The 20,756-nt window shown below is 41.3% G+C and overlaps 1 protein-coding gene across 1 annotated transcript in view; it reads left to right on the forward strand.

Annotated features, from left to right (window-relative positions):
- The first annotated feature begins 574 nt into the window (after positions 1-574).
- RAD23B (RAD23 homolog B, nucleotide excision repair protein) overlaps positions 575-20,756 on the forward strand; it is a 44,748-nt gene continuing 24,566 nt past the window's right edge. The window contains exons 1-2 of the mRNA XM_061426418.1: positions 575-1,058; positions 18,244-18,325. Of these exons, the coding sequence (XP_061282402.1) occupies positions 993-1,058; positions 18,244-18,325 (148 nt within the window). The 5' untranslated portion in view covers positions 575-992. The remainder of the gene's footprint in view (positions 1,059-18,243; positions 18,326-20,756) is intronic.

The raw sequence follows: 20,756 nt of genomic DNA on the forward strand, positions 1-20,756 counted from the left end.
GTATCCAGCTCTAGGAACTTTGACTTTTACTCATGAGACGAGGTGCCATTGGACAGATCTGCCTGGGGAAGTGATATAACTTGATCTTATATTTAGGCGCAAGGTCCATTAACGTGGTCTGGCGCTGAAGTCAGTGATCTCAGGGTAAATGAATCCCAGCATAAGGGTTCAGCCACATAGAAAGCGCCCTGCAAGCGCTGGCCCACTACGCTGGTTGCCCGCGACCCTTTCACTTAAACCTCGCCCCGACCTTCCACCCTCTAGTTCCCTAGTTCCAAGGCTCGCCAGCCACTCTGTCGTGTCTCCACGTAGCGCTTCCCAGGCTACGGATTGCGCAACTCAGGCAACCGGGCGGAGTCTGCACGTAGGCGGAGCGACAGCGGGCGGGAGAAGGCCCCAGAAACAGACGAGACGAGGAAGCCCTGAGCGCCCCCACAACAAGACGCCCACTGACTGCGCCTGCGCACGCGCCATCCAGGCGGCCGGCATTCCAGAGCGGCAATCCACCCCGCCCCAATTCCGGGGCGGAGTTCTTGGCTGCGCCTGCGCACAGCCTCGCCGCACCCTACGCCTGCGCGCTCCGCCAGCCCGGCCCCATCCCCCAGGTTTTTAGGGTGGTGGGGGGAGGGTGCGTCTCGGCGAGTCACGATGATGGCGGCCACCAGCCTGTGGTGAGCTAGCGGATTCTCTGCTGCTTTCGCAGAGCCCCTCGCGCTTCCGACAGACCCACTGGCTGGTAACCGGGCGCGTGAGGAAGCACGGTGGCCCGAGCTCGCGAGGAAGGCCGCAGTCGCGGAGGCAGCGGCGCGGCCGGGGGCCAGGGCTGGGGGAGAGGCCGCTCTGCAGGGCGAATGTGACAAGCCCCCACCCCCACCACCTTCCTCCCGAGTGCGCGAGGAGCGCGGGCGACCCCGGGGCCCCGCCAGGCCACAGACCCCGCCCAGCGGCCAGCACCCGGAGCAGGCCCGGCAGCGGAGCTGCGCGACGGCACCATGCTGGTCACCCTGAAGACCCTCCAGCAGCAGACCTTCAAGATCGACATCGACCCCGACGAGACGGTGAGTGCGGCGGGGCGCGCTGGGCCCGGCCCGGAGCGGGGCGGTCCGCGCGAGGGGCCGGGAAGGCCTGGGCTGGGGATGGCGCGGCGGGACCGCGTGCGGGGCCTCGACCTCAGCTTCGAGCGGAGCTTGAGCAGGTAGAGCCGCGGTGCACCCGAGAGGGCATGGCGAGCGCAGGGTCTAGGGACCCGGGCGCTTATGAGGCCTGCGGGCTCCGGGCGCGGGTAGGGCCAGGGACCTGGCAGCGTGCGGCCCAACGAACCTTCAGAGTGGGCTGTGAGTTTTGTGGCAGGAGTGAGGGGAAGCAGTGGTCGGACACCGAAGCCCGGGTGGCATATGGCGTGAAGCACACGTTAGCGGGGCACCGGAGGCCTCGGCCTGGGCGCTCTCGGTGGAGGGGCCAGAGGGGGAGGGGAGGTCAGGGTGGCCTGGGCGATCGAGCTGGGCTCCCGGGTGTGGGTGCACAGGTTAGGGAGGGAGAGGTAGGCGTCGCCACTATACCTGCGTGGACCTGGTTAGGCGCTGAGGTCTTGGAGGTGGTAACTGGAGATAATGAGCCTTAAATAAAATGGTATCAGGTTCCGTCAGCCGCAGAGTGAGTGTGAGGGGTGGTGAAAATGCATTTTTTGCCCTCTTCGCCGCGGAATTGGTGACCCTTTTATTTGCATAAATGTTGAATCGTTTCTCTGCAGTTCTCCCGCCACCCAGCCCACACCCATACGTAGATTGCACTTGGAGGCCTTTTTGGTGGTGAAGGTTGTTGCATTAGAGCCCTTCCAATAAATCCAGGCGCAAACTTAACTCCAGATTAGCAAGTTCCCTGTGTTAGAAGCCTTGAACTTGTAGCATCGGAAGTCTGCACCCAACCTCCAAATAACAGCCTTTCAGAGGAGAAATAAAATAAAAACTCCGAATCTCTTCTGTAAACTCTTGGACGACTCGAACTTCACGTGTTAAATTCTCATGTCATCCTCTGTATTTGTGACTGCAAAAAGCCACTGTGTTGAAATCAGTACAATTTTATGCCAAGATCTAAAAATTGCCATTCAGTGTAAACTTCTTGTGTTCTGGAAGTGTGAGTCTGTACACCTTTGAGGTTGTCACAGTGTTGTATTTACAGCAGCAACTTTCTGCCCGTCTGTATTTTTCAAAATAATTGATTCAATTTTGGTGGATGTCGGGGACCTTCAGTTCAGTCGCTTAGTTGTTTCCGACTCTGCGACCCTATGGACCGCAGCATGCCAGGCCTCCCTGCATCACCAACTCCGGGAGCTTACTTACTCATGTCCGTTGAGTCAGTGATGCCATCCAACCATCTCATCCTCTGTCGTCCCCTTCTCCTTTTGCCTTCAATCTTTCCCAGGATCAGGGTCTTTTCCAGTGAGTCATTTTGCATCAGGTGGCCAAGTATTGGAGTTTCAGCTTCAGCATCAGTCCATCCACTGATATTCAGGACTGATTTCCTTTAGGATGGACTGGTTGGATCTCTTTGCAGCCCAAGGGACTCTAAAGAATCTTCTCCAATACCACACTTTAAAAGCATCAATTCTTCGGCGCTCAGCTTTCTTTATAGTCCAACTCTCACACCCATCCAGGTCTACTTGGTGTTGGTTAATTAAATAAACCTGAGCTCCTATTTGCAGCTCTAACATAATTTGCTATATACCTGTTCTACAAAGATGTGAAGATTAAATAGTATTTAATTGGTGGTCAGTAAATGGAATTGATTATTAATCAATGGGTGCCTTTGAGGGAGGAAGTTTTCTACATCTTGAATTATTTAAAAATGTAGTTCCCAAGCTTTTTGAAATTGTGGCACAAAATGATTTTAGCTCAAGGCACTTAATTATATGTGTAAATATGCTACATGATAAATTCTTAAAAGGTGCAAGAGATACCAAGTTTCAATGAGAAATTCAGTGTCCTCAAAATTGACAACACCTGTGGATCGCTGTTACTAACATCAAATTCTTCCTGAATATTCCTTTACTGCTTATTGTGTACTTATAAGTTACAGGATGGAGGTGAAAATGCAGCTGTTTAATTAGTTTTCAGCCAAATTTTTCCATAAAATAGCTATTGACTTTAGTTTTTTGTAATGTTGGTGCTGCAGGAACTTTACCAACTGGTATTCACAATTAGTTCCAGAATTATTGAAACCTAAAGGTTTGGGGGGGGGGCAGTGTTTTATATTTCTGGTTTATTGAAGATATGCAGTGACTTTCTACAGCTCCACTGAAACATTTATGTTCTACTAGATTTGTATTGCTCTTTAGGCATTTTATGCATTCATTATCTTAGAGCCAATATTGTGTTTGTATAGATAATTAGCTAAGTTGCTATTTTCCAGTTTATTTATATGAATTATAAACATATACTTCTGAAGGTAGATTTTCAGAAAGCTTAGTTACAGAGTTGCTTCTTCAGTTTTTTGTTGCTGTTTGTCCAAGTATAATTGTGCTGCTGTTTATATAAATGTAAAACCTAACATTGTTAGTCTGGGACAAGAAATGAAAACATTTAATCAGGATATTCTGGAACATTTACTTTAAAATGACTTGTGGGTTTTTACTTTAATGGACTTAAATTTCAGAAATGGGGAAAACATTAGAGCTATTTTAATTGCATCTTTATAGTGATTTTTAAATTAACATTTATTTTTAATACCGTATTTGAGAGCATTCCAGTAAGAAAAGACGCAATGAAAATTATATAATTATCAGCAGACTGTAAGTATCCTGTTTGTGAAAACTAGATAGCCAAGGATATTAAGAAAATAAATTTAAAATAAAGGGGAAAAAATAGGATTTTAGTGAGACTTTTAGGGAGATTCACATAAAATGAACAGATTTTGGTGTCTGAAACCTATGTGTTGGCCACTCAGAGGTTTGATTTTTTACCTAGAAGTAACTAAGGAACCTTAAATTACTTAAGTAACTTGAAATGGCTGGTGTAGAAACTCTTGTGAGCTTGAGAGGAGTAGGAGCAAAAATGTGTGAAAGAGGACTGAGAGATAAGAGGAACCATGGGAGTGATTCGTTTGCTGAACAAGTAAATGTTCAGTGAGCTTTGACTGGCAGAACCAGAGGAAGGCAAGGACACGGGACACATGGTCTGGGGCTTTTGGGGAGACATATTTACATAGTCTTAGCTCAGTCGGTGGCTATAGCATAGGAGACGGACACAGTAGAAAAAGCAAGATTTGTTTTTAAGGTGCTCTTATTTGCTTTAGTTTTTGAATGTTGAAAGTCCTCCCCTGCCTTTTTGTTTAAAACCAGTGAAACCTTAACATTGCCATTTTGTGCCATTTATTTGACCGTTACCGTTGCACTGCCCTTAGTGTTAACCATTACAAAAATCTTTTTATTATTAGAATAATAATTCATCTCCTCTTATAAAATAACTGGGGGAAAAACAACAGTGAGTTTGAGGCGAGACATTAAGTGCACAAGCTGAAATACTACATAAGTCACAACAAAGCTATGTGTATACATTGGAAGTTTTTGATAAGACCGTTGCTAAAGTACAGTAGTTTTAATTAGTATAGACAGTGTATTTGATCTGTACAGTAATCTGCAAAGAATTATCTCACTTGGTGATACATTTGTGCTGCAAAATACTGCTTGAGTACTAGTTCTGTATATAGGATTTACTAGCCATCATTTTTTAGCACATTGTTCCCATCATGACTAATTGTATTATAATAGAGTTGTGCTGGAGATAGTGCCTTATTATGGAAGTTTCCTAGATTATTAAAACCTTTAAGTAGTTAACGTATTAAAATACTATATCACAGAGGTAAAACTAAGGTTTCTTGGCATTTTGGTAAAACAAAATACTGGAAGTACCTGGGAAATCTGGCATGGCTTGCATCTGTACTTAGCACACAGGAAGCATTTAAGGGAGCTTTCCAGGTGGCTCAGTGGTAGAGAATCCATCTGCCAATGCAGCTGAGCTGGGTTCAGTCTCTGGGTCAGGAAGATCCCCTGGAGAAGGAAATGGCAACCCCTTTCAGTATCCTTGCCTGAGAAGTCCCATGGACAGAGGAGCCTACAGTCCATTGGGTTGCAAAGAGTTGGATATGACTTAGAGACTAAACAACAGCAACAAGAGTTTGGTAAAGATCTTTTGAATGAACTAAATACATTTTTTGGTGAATTGCCAAGTCAGTGATCCCTCAATCTTTGCATGTTAATTTATTTAGTATTGGTTGAATACTTACTAAAAATGTCAGGTTCTGCTCTCATGGTGTGTACGTTATAGTGGGATAAATCAGTTGAAAAACAAGTTTTCAAAACCAGATAATGGTAAGAGTTATGTAGAGAATTGAAATAGGGTGAGGTAATGTGATAGTGCATGACTAGGTGGCTACTTTTAAATGGACTGGTCACAGAAGACCTTTCTAAATAAGGTGACATTTAAACTGAGATCTGAATAATAAGCACTCAGAGATGGGGAGAGTGTTTTCTTTAGGGAAGGACTTTCAAGGGTGTGCATTGGGAATCAAAAAAGGCCTGTTTTGTTGTTCTAGTAGGTGAGGGGAAAGAGAGGTGAGGGATTAGAGTTAGGCAAGAGGCCAGGGCCTGTAGGGCTTTGTAATAAGCTGGAGATTTTCATTGTAAAATAGGAAGCCTTTGGGGGCTTTTAAGCAGAGCAGAAAAAATATTTCTTTTATGATTTGGAAAGGTTACTTTGCTGTCTGGAGAACAGACAGTACGAAGAGCAGTGAGGCTTGCACAACAGTTTCAGGAGTTGAAGTTTTGACTAGGGAAGTAACAGTAGAGATACAAAGAGAATTGGAGGGATTTGAGATATGGTTGGAAGGGAAGAGCTGATGATGGGTTGTAGTGGGGGAAGTTGAGAAATAAAAGATTAAAGGTTTTAGTTGTATAACTTGTGTGAACACCATGTTCTTTGCTAAGACATGGAGGGTTGAGAGAGGAGCAGGTTTAGGGATTGGGGTGGGAACTCAAAGACTTACATTTAAGACACCTACTAAACATTTAGGTGGAAATGACAAGGAGATTTGCTATGAATTTTAATTCCAGAGGGAAATTTGGGCTGGGGTTAGAGACATGACAAGCCACATGTATGTTTGACCTCAGTCCATGGGAATGGATGAGATCATCTTGCCTCAACCTTTTTCAGTGCCCATTCTGGACAAAATTGAGCCCAAGAGCCTAAATTACCCGTTAGAGCTACTAGAGTTGAGGAGCCTTGGTGAGAATGGAATGAAATGGGGCTTAGGGCTGAAACTGGGGTGCTGTTCATGTGAAGACTGAGTAGTGAAAAGGTCAGGCAGTCAAGGTGCGACCTTTGAAGGAGGAAGAATCCAAGAGAAGAAAAAAGTTTAAAAGATGAGGAAAGGGTCAAGTGTATCTGCTACTTGCAAAAATGTAAGATGAAAACAAGGAACATGACTTGGTTTTGGCAACTTGGAGGTCATAAGTGACCCGGGTGAGTAGTCTCCTTGAAGCGGTGGGGCCAGAAGTTAGATTTGAGTGAATTGAGAAATGCATGGGAGACACATGAAAACAATCGCAATAATTCTGAGTGTCACAGCCTGTGGTAGGCATTGTTAAAAAAAAAAAAAAACCAGAATTGTGAAAAATATGTAATAATGTGTGTTTTAAAAAGAATTGGAGACCAGCATGATTAGTAACTTATCTGGGGTCACAGTCAATGGCCTTGGTAGTTTCACTGTCTTTGAATGATGGTCTTGTCCACAGTCTGATCTCCATTCATTAATTGCACATCCGGTGACCTTTCCTTCTACTTAACTCATTTATTCAGACCCAGGAGTGGTAACTAGCTCTTATCATGGCAAGTAACTGGAGCTCTTCCTCTTGTCCACAGTAATCTGTTTTTGGTACCTCACTTTAACGTTCCTCTGTTTCCAGTTCTTAGGAGACTTACAATCCATTTTATCCATACTGCTTTTCTCTGGCCCTCTCCTCGTGTTACTGCTTCCACTTTTGCCCAGCTAAAATAGAGCCAGTGGTTATAATCACTCCCTTGCAAGGGTCAGGTGTGGCATGTCTCTTGAGCCAGGCCGCCTAACTTTCAGTCCTGGCTGTAGCACTTGCCACGTGATGTGACCTTTGGCAAGTTACCCAGTTTTGTGCCTGTTTCCTCATCAGTAAAGTTAAGAATACAGCCACAGAAATACTGCCGTCTCAGGATCGTTTTGAAGGTTATGTGAGTTTGAGAAAATACACAGTATGTTTGGTGACAGTGCTTAACAACATGGTCCCACTCTCACTCCACCTGACAGCCTCTCTTGATTGTGGAGATAGCTTTGTATTGTGGATAGTGCTATCTAAGGCCAGTTCCTTCACTTTCCCACGACATCCTAAACTCTCATTTATAAAGGACGTCACTCCATTGGGTCTCCTTTTCTTCATCATTGATTTTTCCATTTCTAGAGTTATCTAAACACTCCTTGTTTTAATAAAACCCTCCCTTGTCTCCACATTTGTCTACAGTCCCGTTTCCCCCTCTTCCTTACAGCAGAACTTAAGGGTAGCTCTTGAATCTGTTTGCTTTTTTTTTTTTTTTAACATCTTGCTCTTTCAAATACATCATACTGTTCCTAAGCTAGAGGACAGCTTTTCCCCACTTTGTAGTTGCCTTGTGTCTTTGAGTGTGGCATACTTAAATCTGTTTTCTCATGGGTAAAATGGGAGTAATAGTAATTTACCTTCCTCATAGAGTTGGTGTGAAAATCAGATGAGATCATGGATCTGAAAATTTGGGTAAATTGTGAAATCAGAAATCTATGCAATTTTTAGAAAAACAAATCCTGTTTTTTATCAGTGTTCCATTCATTGTGATCTGTGTTTTCACTGTCCTTTTTGAACATGGTTTGTGTGAGATATCTTTATTTTCTCAGCTTGATGTAGTCAGCAACTTCAGTGTTGAGAGAAGTATTCTGTCATTTTAGTCCTGGAAATTGAGATTATTTGATAGTATATAAAATTTCTTTTGCTTTTGGAAAGAAATGTTATAAATTTAAACTTGGTATAGAACAGTGAATCCTGCTGCAGGACATCACACGTCTGTTCCCTATAAGTTTGGATAAATACATTCCTTGTATTTGGCTCTCTGACAGCTAATTTTATAGGGGGATGAACTTTATAAACCCTTTAACATATACCTATTCCAGCAGAGGAAGTAGACCAGCTACAAATGACTAATATGTATGCATAGGTCTTCGATACTTGAGCAGGTGGATAACAGTTGTTGTCTCTCCCTCTGTCCTGTCCTCTGCATGTCTGGTTGTATTAGGTGGGTGGCTTTATTTGTCGTGTATTAGATCCGTTCTCTGCCTGTATAGGGACTTTAAAATTTACAAGTAACTTGGGAATTTCTGCTTTACTGTCTTCAAAGTCTGTGTCCGTTTTGATCTTGATGAGACCATACTGTTAGGAATGTATTTATAATATTGTAGAATAGATTAAACTGGCGTAAATAGATAGGCTTTTTTTTATTTAAAAAAAAAGACAGAAAAGAAATTAGTAGCTGCTGTTGGTTACCAGGGGCTTCCCTGGTGGCTCTGACAGTAAAAAGTCTGCCTGCAACGCTGGAGACGCAGACTGGGAAGATTCCCCTGGAGAAGGGAATGGCTGCCCGCTGCAGGATTCTTGCTGGAGAATTCCACGGACAGAGGAGCCTGGAGGGCTATAATCCAACAGCTCTCGGTTGTAGAGTTGAACGCAACTGAGCGACTAACACTTTGAGTACTTTGGCTTTAGGAGCCTAATTATCATAGTTTCTGTTGGGGGAGAATGGATTATGAATTTCAAATTATACTTAAAATAGTAACTTTTAGATTGTAACCCTAATTTGAAAATTATTTTTTCAGTTAAAAAAAAAAAAGATTGTACCACATTTTTTCTTTCCTTTGGTCCAGTGGGAAGAAGTTTCCTGCTGCATTAATGTCAGTTGACATCTTCATAATCAGTTCTGTTTTTAGAATTACCTGAAACCCGCTTTGTGGGAAGGATTCAGGAAATACTCTCGGGTGCCTGCACTAGTCTCCCAAATGGAAGGATACCGCCCAGGGAACCAAAAAGGAAAAGTTTTGCCCATAAACTGTATGGAATCCTTTTGTAAATAGATTTTGCTTTAGGTCTCTGTTTCCTTTTGCTAATGGGGGCTTCACTGGTGGCTCAGATGGTAAAGAATCTGCCTGCAATGTGGGAGACCCAGGTTCGATCCCCAGATTGGGAAGATACCCTGGAGAAGGGAATGGCAACCCATTCCAGTACTCTTTTCTGAGAATTCCATGGACAGAGGAGCCTGGCAGGCTACAGTTCATGGGGTTGCAAAGAGTCAGACTTGACTAAGTGACTAACACATACATAATGGTTAATGGCTAAAACTTACTTGCTGTTACTAATTTTTTAATTTGCTAGGCTATGTAGTGTTCGAACTATCCAGAATTTTCAGCTTTAATGAGATCTCATAAATTGCAGTGTATTCTTGTATAATATTAGTAATGGTTGGAAGAGGGTACCATGAGGTGTTTTTTCTTTTAAACTACTTACATTTCCCCTCATTACTAAAAACAATCGAGACTTGTTATAGTAAGTAAAGTGTATAAAGAGCAAAAGGCTTTAGGCCCCTGGTCTAAGTAACCATTGTTGAATTCTGTCTATGCTGCTTGTCTTTTTTTTTTTTTTTTTTCAGAAAAATGTGTGCATATAATACATAAAAACAACAACACTATGTATTTAAAAATCCATTGCTTTTGTCCTTAAGGTGAAGGTGAAGACGCTCAGTCGTGTCTGACTCTCTGCGACCCTGTGGACTGTAGCCTACAAGGCTTCTCCGTCCATGGGATTCTCAAGGCAAGAATACTGGAGTGGTTTACCATTAACTTCTCCAGGGGATCTTCCCTACCCAGGGATCGAACCCGGGTCTCCCGCATTGGAGGCAGACGCTTTAACCTCTGAGCCACCAGAGGAGCCCTTTGTCCTTAAAGATAATTGTAAATATTTCTTCCAGTCATTTTAATGTACATGCATTCTGTTAATTTCTTTATATAGTCACTGTTCTTATTGAATTGTTTAACAATACAGCTATATGCATGAGCAATAATGTATTTTACCATTTCACCGTTGATGGATATTTAGGGTTGTTTGCAGTATTACAATAAGTAGTGTACTACACATATTTCGTTCATGTATCTTTGAAGTATTTCTGTGAACATCCCTTTAGTATTGATTCTTAGAGGTGGAATTTTTGGGTCAAAGGATGGCAGATTGCCTCAAAAATGCCTGCATCAGTGTTCACAAATCTCAACAGTATTTGTTGTTTTCAAATACTAAGTCTGTCTGAATAACCAGCCAGGATTCAAATAGAGATCTAACACAGAGTAAATGAGTTAAATATTGTGAGGCTCTTTGTACACTGCCTGACACATGGTAAGTATGTAGCACCCATGAACTAAGTGATGTGTAGGAAGACTGACTTGTAAAACATTATACTACTATGGAGATAAGATTTAAAAGACATTACTTTTATATCTGAAACATACAACTTTAATTCGTGGAAATAACTACTTTTAATGGTGGTTGGCCTGAACTAAGATAGTGTCATGGGATACAATATAGCGTTCACATTTTTCAATGTGATAAGTTAGATGATAAGTTGGAACCACTGGATTTAATGTGAGGAATATTGGAGAAGTGAGAGACAACTACCTCAGAACAGAATGGGATGAAAAGGATAACTGATCTGCTTTTGTGTTGGCCTTTTTCAATAAATTATTATGATTGTCTCCTTTTGGGTAAAAAAAGCAATGTTAGCTATGTCTAGTAGGTGTTGAGTATGTTTTTCTTTTAAAATGCACAATTTCATAAAAGAGAAGTATGTGGCTAGGAAAAAAAACTAGATTTATTGAGTCTTAACCATATTCTGTCTCTAATCAGTGATAAACTAACATCCTTTATCTAGGGGGAAATAAGCAGCAAAATGAATATCCCTGCTTCAGCCAGGAGAAACTTGTTGTTTACTCTGATCGTAGTGCTTAGTATTAGGCCCATCTTTTGAGATGACTTAGTGGAAACATTGACACGGGGCTCAGCACAGTTCAGTTCAGTTGCTCAGTCATGTCTTACTCTTTATGACCCCATGGACTGCAGCATGCCAGGCTTTCCTGTCCTTCACTGACTCCCAGAGCTTGCTCAAACTCCTGTCCATCGAGTTGGTGATGCCATCCAACCATCTCTTCCTCTGTCATCCTGCCTTCTCTTTCCCAGCATCAGGGTCTTTCCCAATGAGTCAGTTCTTTGCATCAGGTGGCCAAAGTATTGGAGCTTCAATTTCAGCATCAGCCCTTTCAGTGAATCTTTAGGACTGCTTTCTTTTAGGATGGACTGCTTTGCTTTGCTTTCTTTGCACTCCAAGGGACTTTCAAGAGTCTTTTCCAACACCACAGTTCAAAAGCATCAATTCTTCAGCACTCAGCTTTCTTTATGGTCCAACTTTCACATTCATGCATGACTGTTAGAAAAACCATAGCATTGACTAAATGGACCTTTGTTGGCAAAGTAATGTCTCTGCTTTTTAATATTCTATCTAGGTTGATCATAGCTTTTCTTTCAAGGAGCAAGTGTCTATTAATTTCATGGCTGCAGTCACCATCTGCAGTGATTTTGGAGCCCAAGACAACTACAGTCTCTTCAACTCTTCCCATTGTCTCCCCATCTATTTGCCATGAAGTGATGGGACCGGATGCCATGATCTTAGTTTTTTGAATGTTAGCTTGTAAGCCAGGTTTTTCACTCTTCCTCTTTCACTTTCATCAAGAGGCTCTTTATTTCCTCTTCACTTTCTGCCTTAAGAGTGGTGTCGCCTGCATATCTGAGATTATTGATATTTCTCCTGGCAGTCTTGATTCCAGCTTGTACTTCAACCAACCCAACATTTCACACAATGTACTCTGCATATCAGTTAAATAAGCAGAGTGACAATATACAGCCTTGCCATACTTCTTTTCCTATTTGGAACCAGTCTGTTGTTCCATGTCCAGTTCTAACTGTTGCCTCTTGACCTGCACACAGATTTCTCAGGAGGCAGGTAAGGTGGTCTGGTATTCCCATCTCTTGAAGAATTTTCCACATTTTGTTGTGATCCACACAGTCAAAGGCTTTAGTGTAGTCAGTGAAGCAACAGTAGATGTTTTTCTGGAATTCTCTTGCTTTTTCTATGATCTGATGGATGTTGGATCCATTAATTTGATCTCTGGTTCCTCTGCCTTTTCTAAAACCAGCTTGAACATCTGGAAGTTCACGGTTCCCATACTTTTGAAGCTTGGCTTGGAGAATTTTGAACATTACCTAACTAGTGTGTGAGATGAGTGCAATTGTGTGGTAGTTTGAGCATTCTTTGGCATTGCCTTTCTTTGGGATTGGAATGAAAACTGACCTTTTCCAGTCCTGTGGCCACTGCTGAGTTTTCCAAATTTGCTGACACATTGAGTGCAGCACTTTCACAGCATCATCTTTTAGGATTTGAAGTAGCTCAGTTGGAATTCTATCACCTCCACTGGCTTTGTTCATAATGATGCTTCCTAAGGCCCACTTGACTTCACATTCCAGGATATCTGGCTCTAGGTGAGTGATCACACCATCGTGATTATCTGGGTCATGATGATTTTTTTGTATAGTTCTGTGTATTCTTGCCACCTCTTCTTAATATCTTCTGCTTCTGTTAGGTCCATACCATTTCTGTCCTTTATTGAGCCCATCTTTGCATGAAATGTTCCCTTGGTATCTCTGATTTTCTTGACGAGTTCTCAAGTCTCTCCCATTCTGTTCTCTATTTCTTTTCATTGATCACTGCGGAAGGTTTTCTTATCTCTCCTTGCTATTCTTTAGAACTCTGCATTCAGATGGATATATCTTTCCTTTTCTCCTTTGCCTTTTGCTTCTCTTCTTTTCTCAGCTATTTGTAAGGCCTCCTCAGACATTTTGCCTTTTTGAATTTCTTTTTCTTGGGGATGGTTTTAATCACAAGCCTCCTGTACAATGTTGCGATCCTCCATCCACAGTTCTTCAGGCACCCTATCAGATCTAATCCCTTGTATCTGTCACTTCCACTGTATAATCATAAGGAAATTGATCTAGGTCATACCTGAACGGTCTAGTGGTTTTCCCTGTTTTCTTCAATCTAAGTCTGAATTTTGCAATAAGAAGTTCATGATCTGAGCCACAGTCAGCTCCTGATCTTGTTTTTTGCTGACTGTATAGAGCTTCTCCATCTTCAATTGCAAGGAATATAATCCATCTGGTTTCGACATTGACCATCTGGTGATGTCCATGTGTAGAATCGTCTCTTGTGTTGTTGGAAGAGGGTGTTTGCTATGACCAGTGCATTCTCTGGGCAAAACTCTGTTAGCCTTTGCCCTGCTTCATTTTGTACTCCAAGGCCAAACTTGCCTGTTATTCTGGGTATCTCTTGACTTCCTACTTTGCATTCCAGTCCCCTATGATGAAAAGGACACCTTTTTTTGGTGTTAGTCTTGGAAGGTCTTATAGGTCTTCATAGAACCGTTCCACTTCCTCTTCTTCAGCATTAGGGGTTGGGTCATAGACTTGGATTACTGTGATACTGAATAGTTTGCCTTCGAAATGAACAGAGATCACTGTCGTTTTTGAGGTTGCACTCAAGTACTGCATTTTGGACTCTTTTGTTGACTATGTTAGAGAAGTTGTAACTACATTGGCTGCTGGACATAACCTTTCCCAGAGAAGCCATGTGCAAGAGTTGCTACCTTTTCCTCCTTCACGACATCTGAAAAGAAGGCTTTTCTGTATAAGCTGTTTCAAAATGGTGCTCAGCTTGATTGGGTTATAGAAGACTTAAAGTAGTCTAGAAACCATCCTTCAGCAAATACATTCTGGTTGAAATGCCTATAGTATATCCGGTGAAGGTTTCTAGTAGAGAGAACTGGGCTAGAGATACAGGTGACATCCGATTGGTCCTTAAAACTAGAAGTAGATGAGGTAAATTATCCTGGAAGAGTGTGTAAAAGAAAATTCAGTCAAAAGCATAGCCTTGAGTAACACTTAAAGGTCTGGGCAAGGGAGGGGATTTCAGAATGGAGGGAATCGAGGTAGGAGGAAACCTGGAGGAGTTCAGTGTTACGGAATCCAAGGTAAGACAGTGTGAAAGGGAGAAATGGCTCAGTGCTGTCAGCTGTGACAGAGATCAAGGAATCCTGTAGAGAAGGATTAAGACGTGTCGGCTGCTGATGCTGCTAAATTCAGGGGTACTGGGGAGGGCCACCTTACTGTCAATGTAGGAGTAGCGCTGCTGCAGAAAATAAGCAGCAAAATGAGAACAAAGTCTATGCTTCAGTTTATCCACATTGTATTGCACTCTTGAGTAAGAAGTATGCAGTTGTGAGTAAGTAAAAGCAATATGTAGTTAACTTTTTTGAAAATTGCTTGAGTCTAAGGGGAGGAGAGTGTAACTAGCAGGGGACAAATTGGGGGAGGGGGTTGTTTTTAAGATGATAGAGAATTAGGTCTGTGTAAATGTGAATGGAAATGAACTGGCCTTGAGGGAGAGGTTGAAAATAAAAGTGGATGAGGGGATAGGAAACAGAATGAATCTAGCAAGGTACTGGAGAATACTGGAGGGACAACAGGAATTAGATTTGAAGAGAGGGATACCTTTCATTTAGTAGAGAAGAAAACGGAGATTAGTGAATGGATGGGAAAAAACCCCATGTGTCAGTTTGGAAACAGCCAGTTGAGAGTGTGAGCTCCTGGGGTGTTGTCTTGAATGTGTCTTGAATGAAGTAGGATTCAAGTGGTCATCTGCGGGGAGGGTGCAAGTGTTGGGAATCAGATTTAGAGGAGAGTACAGATTTGAAACAACAACGTCGTGGAGGATGGAAGAGAGGGCTAACCAGGGGAACAGAAGGATTGGGGATGTCTTTCCTTTTCTTCAGTAACATTTAGAAGACTGTGAATGTGGATAGGTAGCTGGTTAGGTGTTAAAGGTGAGATTTGTTAGCTAAGTAACGTAGAAGTGTATGACACCACAGAGTGGTTGAAGTCAATTTTGAGTACTGAAAACTTCAGCTGTGTTGGCCCACATGTGGAAATGTGCCTGGCAGGAGCAGTAGGAAGACAAGTGTGTGATGTTAGGAAGTGACAGAAGCAGTGGCATTATTGTCTAAGCTGAGCAGAGCTGGAATGAAAGGAGAGGCTCAAGGGACCAGAGTCGTAATGAAGTGCAAGACCAGGTGTGGTGAGCAGTTACTGAGAGAGTTGATGGGAAGAGATTAGCACTTTTATTATAATTTTGAAGAGCATTTTGGGGATGATGAGATTCAACCTGTGTTCTAAATGGCTGTGAGTAGATGACTTAAATGGATTGGAAGTGAAGATCATTGGGTTGAGGTAAAGGAATAATGCCAGAAGCTTGGATGGGTCAGTGAACCTGGTTCCAAAGTCTAGCTCTGTTTTCTTTGATGTATGACCCAAAGTGGTATTGCCAGGTTCAATCTACACACGCAATCCCACACACCCTCTGCCAAAATACTGAGACATTTTGGCAGATTGTCCACAAAACACTATATCATTTGATGCTCTCATTCTGAAAGTTTATCCCTCTCTTCACACTTAACACCAAAAATTATTCAAGACAATCTTTTCCAGTGTGACCGTTATTGGATTAATGATAATCTGACATTAAAATTTGTGCTTCTGGTAATTAATGAGGTTCAGCTTTTCTTTTTATTGGGTGTATAGTTGTGAATTGCCTGCCTTGTCATTTGTGCATTTTTCTATTGCTACAGGAACCATTTTCTACTATTTCTCTTAATTTGTTTTATGCGCATTTTCCTTTTGGTATGTGTCTTGTTATTTCTGTTTGAATTACATGCTTCAGTTCAGTTCAGTCGCTCAGCCGTGTCTGACTCTTTGCGACCCCATGAACTGCAGCACACCAGGCCTCCTTGTCCATCACCAACTCCTGGAGTCTACCCAAACCCATGTCCATTGAGTCAGTGATGCCATCCAGCCATCTTATCCTCTGTCATCCCCTTCTCCTCCTGCCCTCAATCTTTCCCAGCATCAGGGTCTTTTCACATGAGTCAGCTCTTCACATCAGGTGGCCAAAGTATTGGAGTTTCACCTTCAACATCAGTCCTTCCAATGAACACCCAGGACTGATCTCCTTTAGGATGGACTGGTTGGATCTCCTTGCAGTCCAAGGGACTCTCAAGAGTCTTCTCCAACACCACAGTTCAAAAGCATCAATTCTTCGGCACTCAGCTTTCTTCACAGTCCAACTCTCACATCCATACATGACCACTGGAAAAACCATAGCCTTGACTAAACGGACCTTTGTTGGCAAAGTAATGTCTCTGCTCTTTGATATGCTGTCTAGGTTGGTCATAACTTTCCTTCCAAGCAGTAAGTGTCTTTTAATTTCATGGCTGCAGTCACCATCTGCAGTGATTACATGCTTAGTTTGTTAATTTTCATTCAATAATAAATGTTTAGTGTTAGTCTGTGATTACTTTTTAAATCATGTCATATAGGTATTAATGTATATAGAGTTCTCATTGTTATTGCTTAATATTCTTAATCACAGTTTTGATTTCTTTGAAGCAGTGTTATTTAGTAATAAAATGATTGGAAGGGTGTTTTGTTGTTGTTTGCCCTACTTTCCCTCTTGTACTCATATATATTTAGTGGTTGAGATTCTTGTGACTGGTTTCCACTTTGGGAAATAACAGAATAGCAGTGATGCTACTGACCCACTTCAGGAAGATAAGTATAGCAAGGGTGATTTATGTGACATTTGCAAAATACTCTGCTCTAAAGCTTGGAGTCAGAAGATCTGGGTCTGGATTTCAGCTGCTGCTGCTGCTAAGTCGCTTCAGTCGTGTCCGACTCTGTGCAACCCCATAGACGGCAGCCCACCAGGCTCCCCGTCCCTGGGATTCTCCAGGCAAGAACACTGGAGTGGGTTGCCATTTCCTTCTCCGATGCGTGAAAGTGAAGTCTCTCAGTCGTGTCCGACTCTTAGCGACACCATGGACTGCAGCCCACCAGGCTCCTCCGTTCATGGGAGTTTCCAGGCAAGAGTACTGGAGTGGGGTGCCATTTCCTTCTCCAGTGCATGAAAGTGAGAAGTCAAAGTGAAGTCATGTCTGACTCTTCGCGACCCCATGGACTGCAGCCTACCAGGCTCCTCCGTCCACTGCTTATATTACAGTAACAGTGTGATTTGGGGAGGAGCCCTCCCTTTTGTATCCATGACAGTTTTCCACATAAAGCTCAGAACTATCAACTTGTACAATTTTCAGAAGTATTCTGGGAATTGAAAGAAATGAGATTTTCCCCCTTGATTCTTGGGCATTAAGAGAAATTTAGTTTTATGGTGTCTCTCTTTTTTAACTTCTATGCCACCCTACTTAGGAAATAGTTTACATTTGTTTTCTGAGTACTTTATGATGAACCTGTTGTCATGTAATTTTAGAGACAGAAAACCATAAAGATCATCCGTTCCAGTCCCTCTTTATAGATGAGACTGGTGAGCAACTTGTTCAAGATCAGTTAAGTAATATAGTGGCTCTCAACCTTGGCCAAACTTTGAAATCATATGTGAAGCTTTTACAAAATAATGATGTCCAGACCCACACTCAGAAATTATGTTTTAATTGGTCTTTATAGAGTTCCCGCAGGTGATTATAATGAAACATTAGCCACTTTTAAGGTAAATAATTTGCTTTTTGACATTCACATTTAACTTACTTTTTATCATTGTAGACAAGACCACCTTATTTCTTAAACCTTTTAGATTAGAGAGCTTTTCTTTACTTTCCTACTCTGTGGGAAATAAACCCATAAACTTTATAATGAGAATCATAGTTTCTGCTTTTGAAACATTTATTTTGAATAGATTTTTAAAGTCAACTAAGAAAGTCTTTTAAGGAAAAAAACCTGTGTAACAGATGGTAAAACAGTTTATACTTAACCATATCTAATAGTATGGGTTATCAATAGAATTTTTTAAAATAGTATTATGAAGACATGATCTTTTAAGTTTTTGGAATCAATAATATGTATAAAATTTTTATGTTGCATCACTTGTTCAGATTCTGGATTTTCCTTTGTTTATATTTTTTTCAAATATTTTAAAATTTTTCCCATAGGTGAGAGCACTGAAAGAGAAGATTGAATCCGAAAAGGGTAAAGATGCCTTTCCTGTAGCAGGTCAAAAGTTAATTTATGCAGGTATGAATTAAGTACTGAAATTAACATGCCATTTTCATGTGTACTGTGATATCTTTTAGTTTTAGAAATTGCCATCTTAAGAATTGTAGCATATACAAATTGATTCTGTCAGAAACATTGTAGAGATAAAAGCAGAGAATGAACAGTCATTTGAATGTTCTTTTATAATATTCAGTCCTCTTATTTTTCACATTTGCTTTATGTATTTCTCCATCCAGTAATGTTAGTTTTGCTTGTTAGTTTTTTCTTCTGTAAGCATTGTGTAACTGGCTGTATTTGTTTTTCTTTATTTTTTGAATTAAAAAATGTTATTGGATTACTTTGTGTGACATTAAGTGTAAAGTGTACAAAGTGTTAACTCTGATACATATTGTAATATGATTGCTGTTGTAGTGATATTTACCACATTACAGAATTAACAATATTATTGTCTGTATTCATTATACTGTGCATTAGATCTCTATGGCTTATTTAATACTCATTACACATTTGTACTCTTAAACACAATAACTCTTATCTCCCCCATGCCCCAAACGCTTGGTAACTACCAAGGTAAAATAACTTTTTTTTTAACAGTTCAGAGTTTTAAATTCCACATGCATTTCCACATATAAGTGATATCATACTGTGCTTGACTTATCTTGCTTGGCATAATGTTCACAAGGTCCATTCATGTTGTTGCAGATAGGAAGTTACTGTCTTTCTCATGGTTGAATAATATTGTATATACCCAAAGAAGTGAAAAACGGGATTTTGACAAGACATGTACACTCCCATGTCTATAGCAGCACTATTCGCAATGGCTAAGATATGGAAACAATCCAAAATGGCCATCAAGGGATGAATGAATAAAAAAGACATAACTCATACACACAATGGGTCATACAGTGGATCTCTTTTTAATTTTTTAAGGAACCTCCATATTCTCCATAGTGGTTGGACCAATTTACATTCCCACCAACAGTGTATAAAGATTCTTTTTTCACCATAACCTCACCAGCCCCTCTTGTCTCCTTCATCAAGCTATTCCAACAGATGTAAGGTAGTGTCTTGCTTTGGTTTACATTTCCCTGATGCTTAGTGATGTTGAGCATCTTTTCATCTGTCTCTTGACCATTTCCACATCCTCTTTGGAGAAATGTTGATTTATATTTAATCTGCCAGTTTTTAAACAGATTGCTTTTTTTGTTATTAAGTTCTTTATGTATTTTGGATATTAGCCACATAACTGACATGGTTTTTGAAATTTTTCTCCCATTCTGTAGAATTCTTTTCATTTTGTTAATTGTTTATTTTGCTATGCAGAAGCTTTTGAGTTTGATGTAGTCCATTTGTCGAATTTTGTGTGTGTGTGCTTTCTTCGTGATTCCCCAAAAATTGTTAGTAAAGCCACAATTTCTGGCTTTCTTCCCTGTGTTATGGTAACAGTCCTTATGTTTTAAGTTTTGATCTATTTCAAGTTAATCATTATGAGTGGCACAAGATAGGGGTCCAGTTTTATTGTTCTGCATGTGTTTTCTTTAGTTTTCCCATCAAACTGAGCACCTTTTGTAATCTGTTGAAATGTTGTTTTATTTTTCGTCTATGGGGTCTTGGTTTTGTGCGTGGGCTTCCTCTGGTTGTCGGGAGCAGGGGCTGCTCCTCGGGGTGTGTGGGCGTCTCGCCACAGTGGCTTCTATCATTGTGGAGCACGGACTTCAGGCTCAGGGGCCTCAGCAGTTGCGGCGCTTGGGCTCAGTAGTCGCGGCTCGCAGGCTTAGGTGCTCCGTGGTATGTCGGGTCATCTGGGACCAGGGATCGACCCAGTGTCCCTTGCACTGAAAAGTGGATTCTTAACCACTGGACCACCAGAGAAGCCATAAGTTTATCTGTTTTTAAATAAAATACCAAAAATGACTGAAGAATATAGAAAACCTATGTCAAAAGACACTACAATAAATGACAGGGGGAAAAAAGATTATTATTCAGATTATATGAAGAGCTCTTGACAAATCAGTAGGGAAAAGGATGACCCAATTAAAAAGCAACAAAGGATATGAATAGGAAGTTGCAAATTAACTAGCCTCACTGGTAACCAGGAAGATGTATGTTAAAAATAGACTTAATAGGTGAATTTTGTGGAGAAAATTCTTATCTGTGTTCTTTAGAAGAAATACTGAGCACTTTGAGTGCGGATGTCAGTAAGATGGATCTTGACTTACCCTGGATTCTTGTCTGTTTTTGGATAGAGATTTTGTAGTACTTTCTTAACTGAGGTAGTTTAGAGGAAAATACCAGCCCTGTGATGAGGACTCAGAAGCCTGAAGAGGCATGGGTAGTTGGTGGCAGATATAAAACTAGAATTTCTGGTTCCTACTCTTGGCTGTTTTTTTCATTCCTATGCAGACAGAGACACTATTCCCTTTTGTCTTAATGCTTGCTGCTTTTAAGT

Source organism: Bos javanicus, chromosome 8 (assembly GCF_032452875.1).
Source record: "Bos javanicus breed banteng chromosome 8, ARS-OSU_banteng_1.0, whole genome shotgun sequence".
Taxonomy (NCBI): domain Eukaryota; kingdom Metazoa; phylum Chordata; class Mammalia; order Artiodactyla; family Bovidae; genus Bos; species Bos javanicus.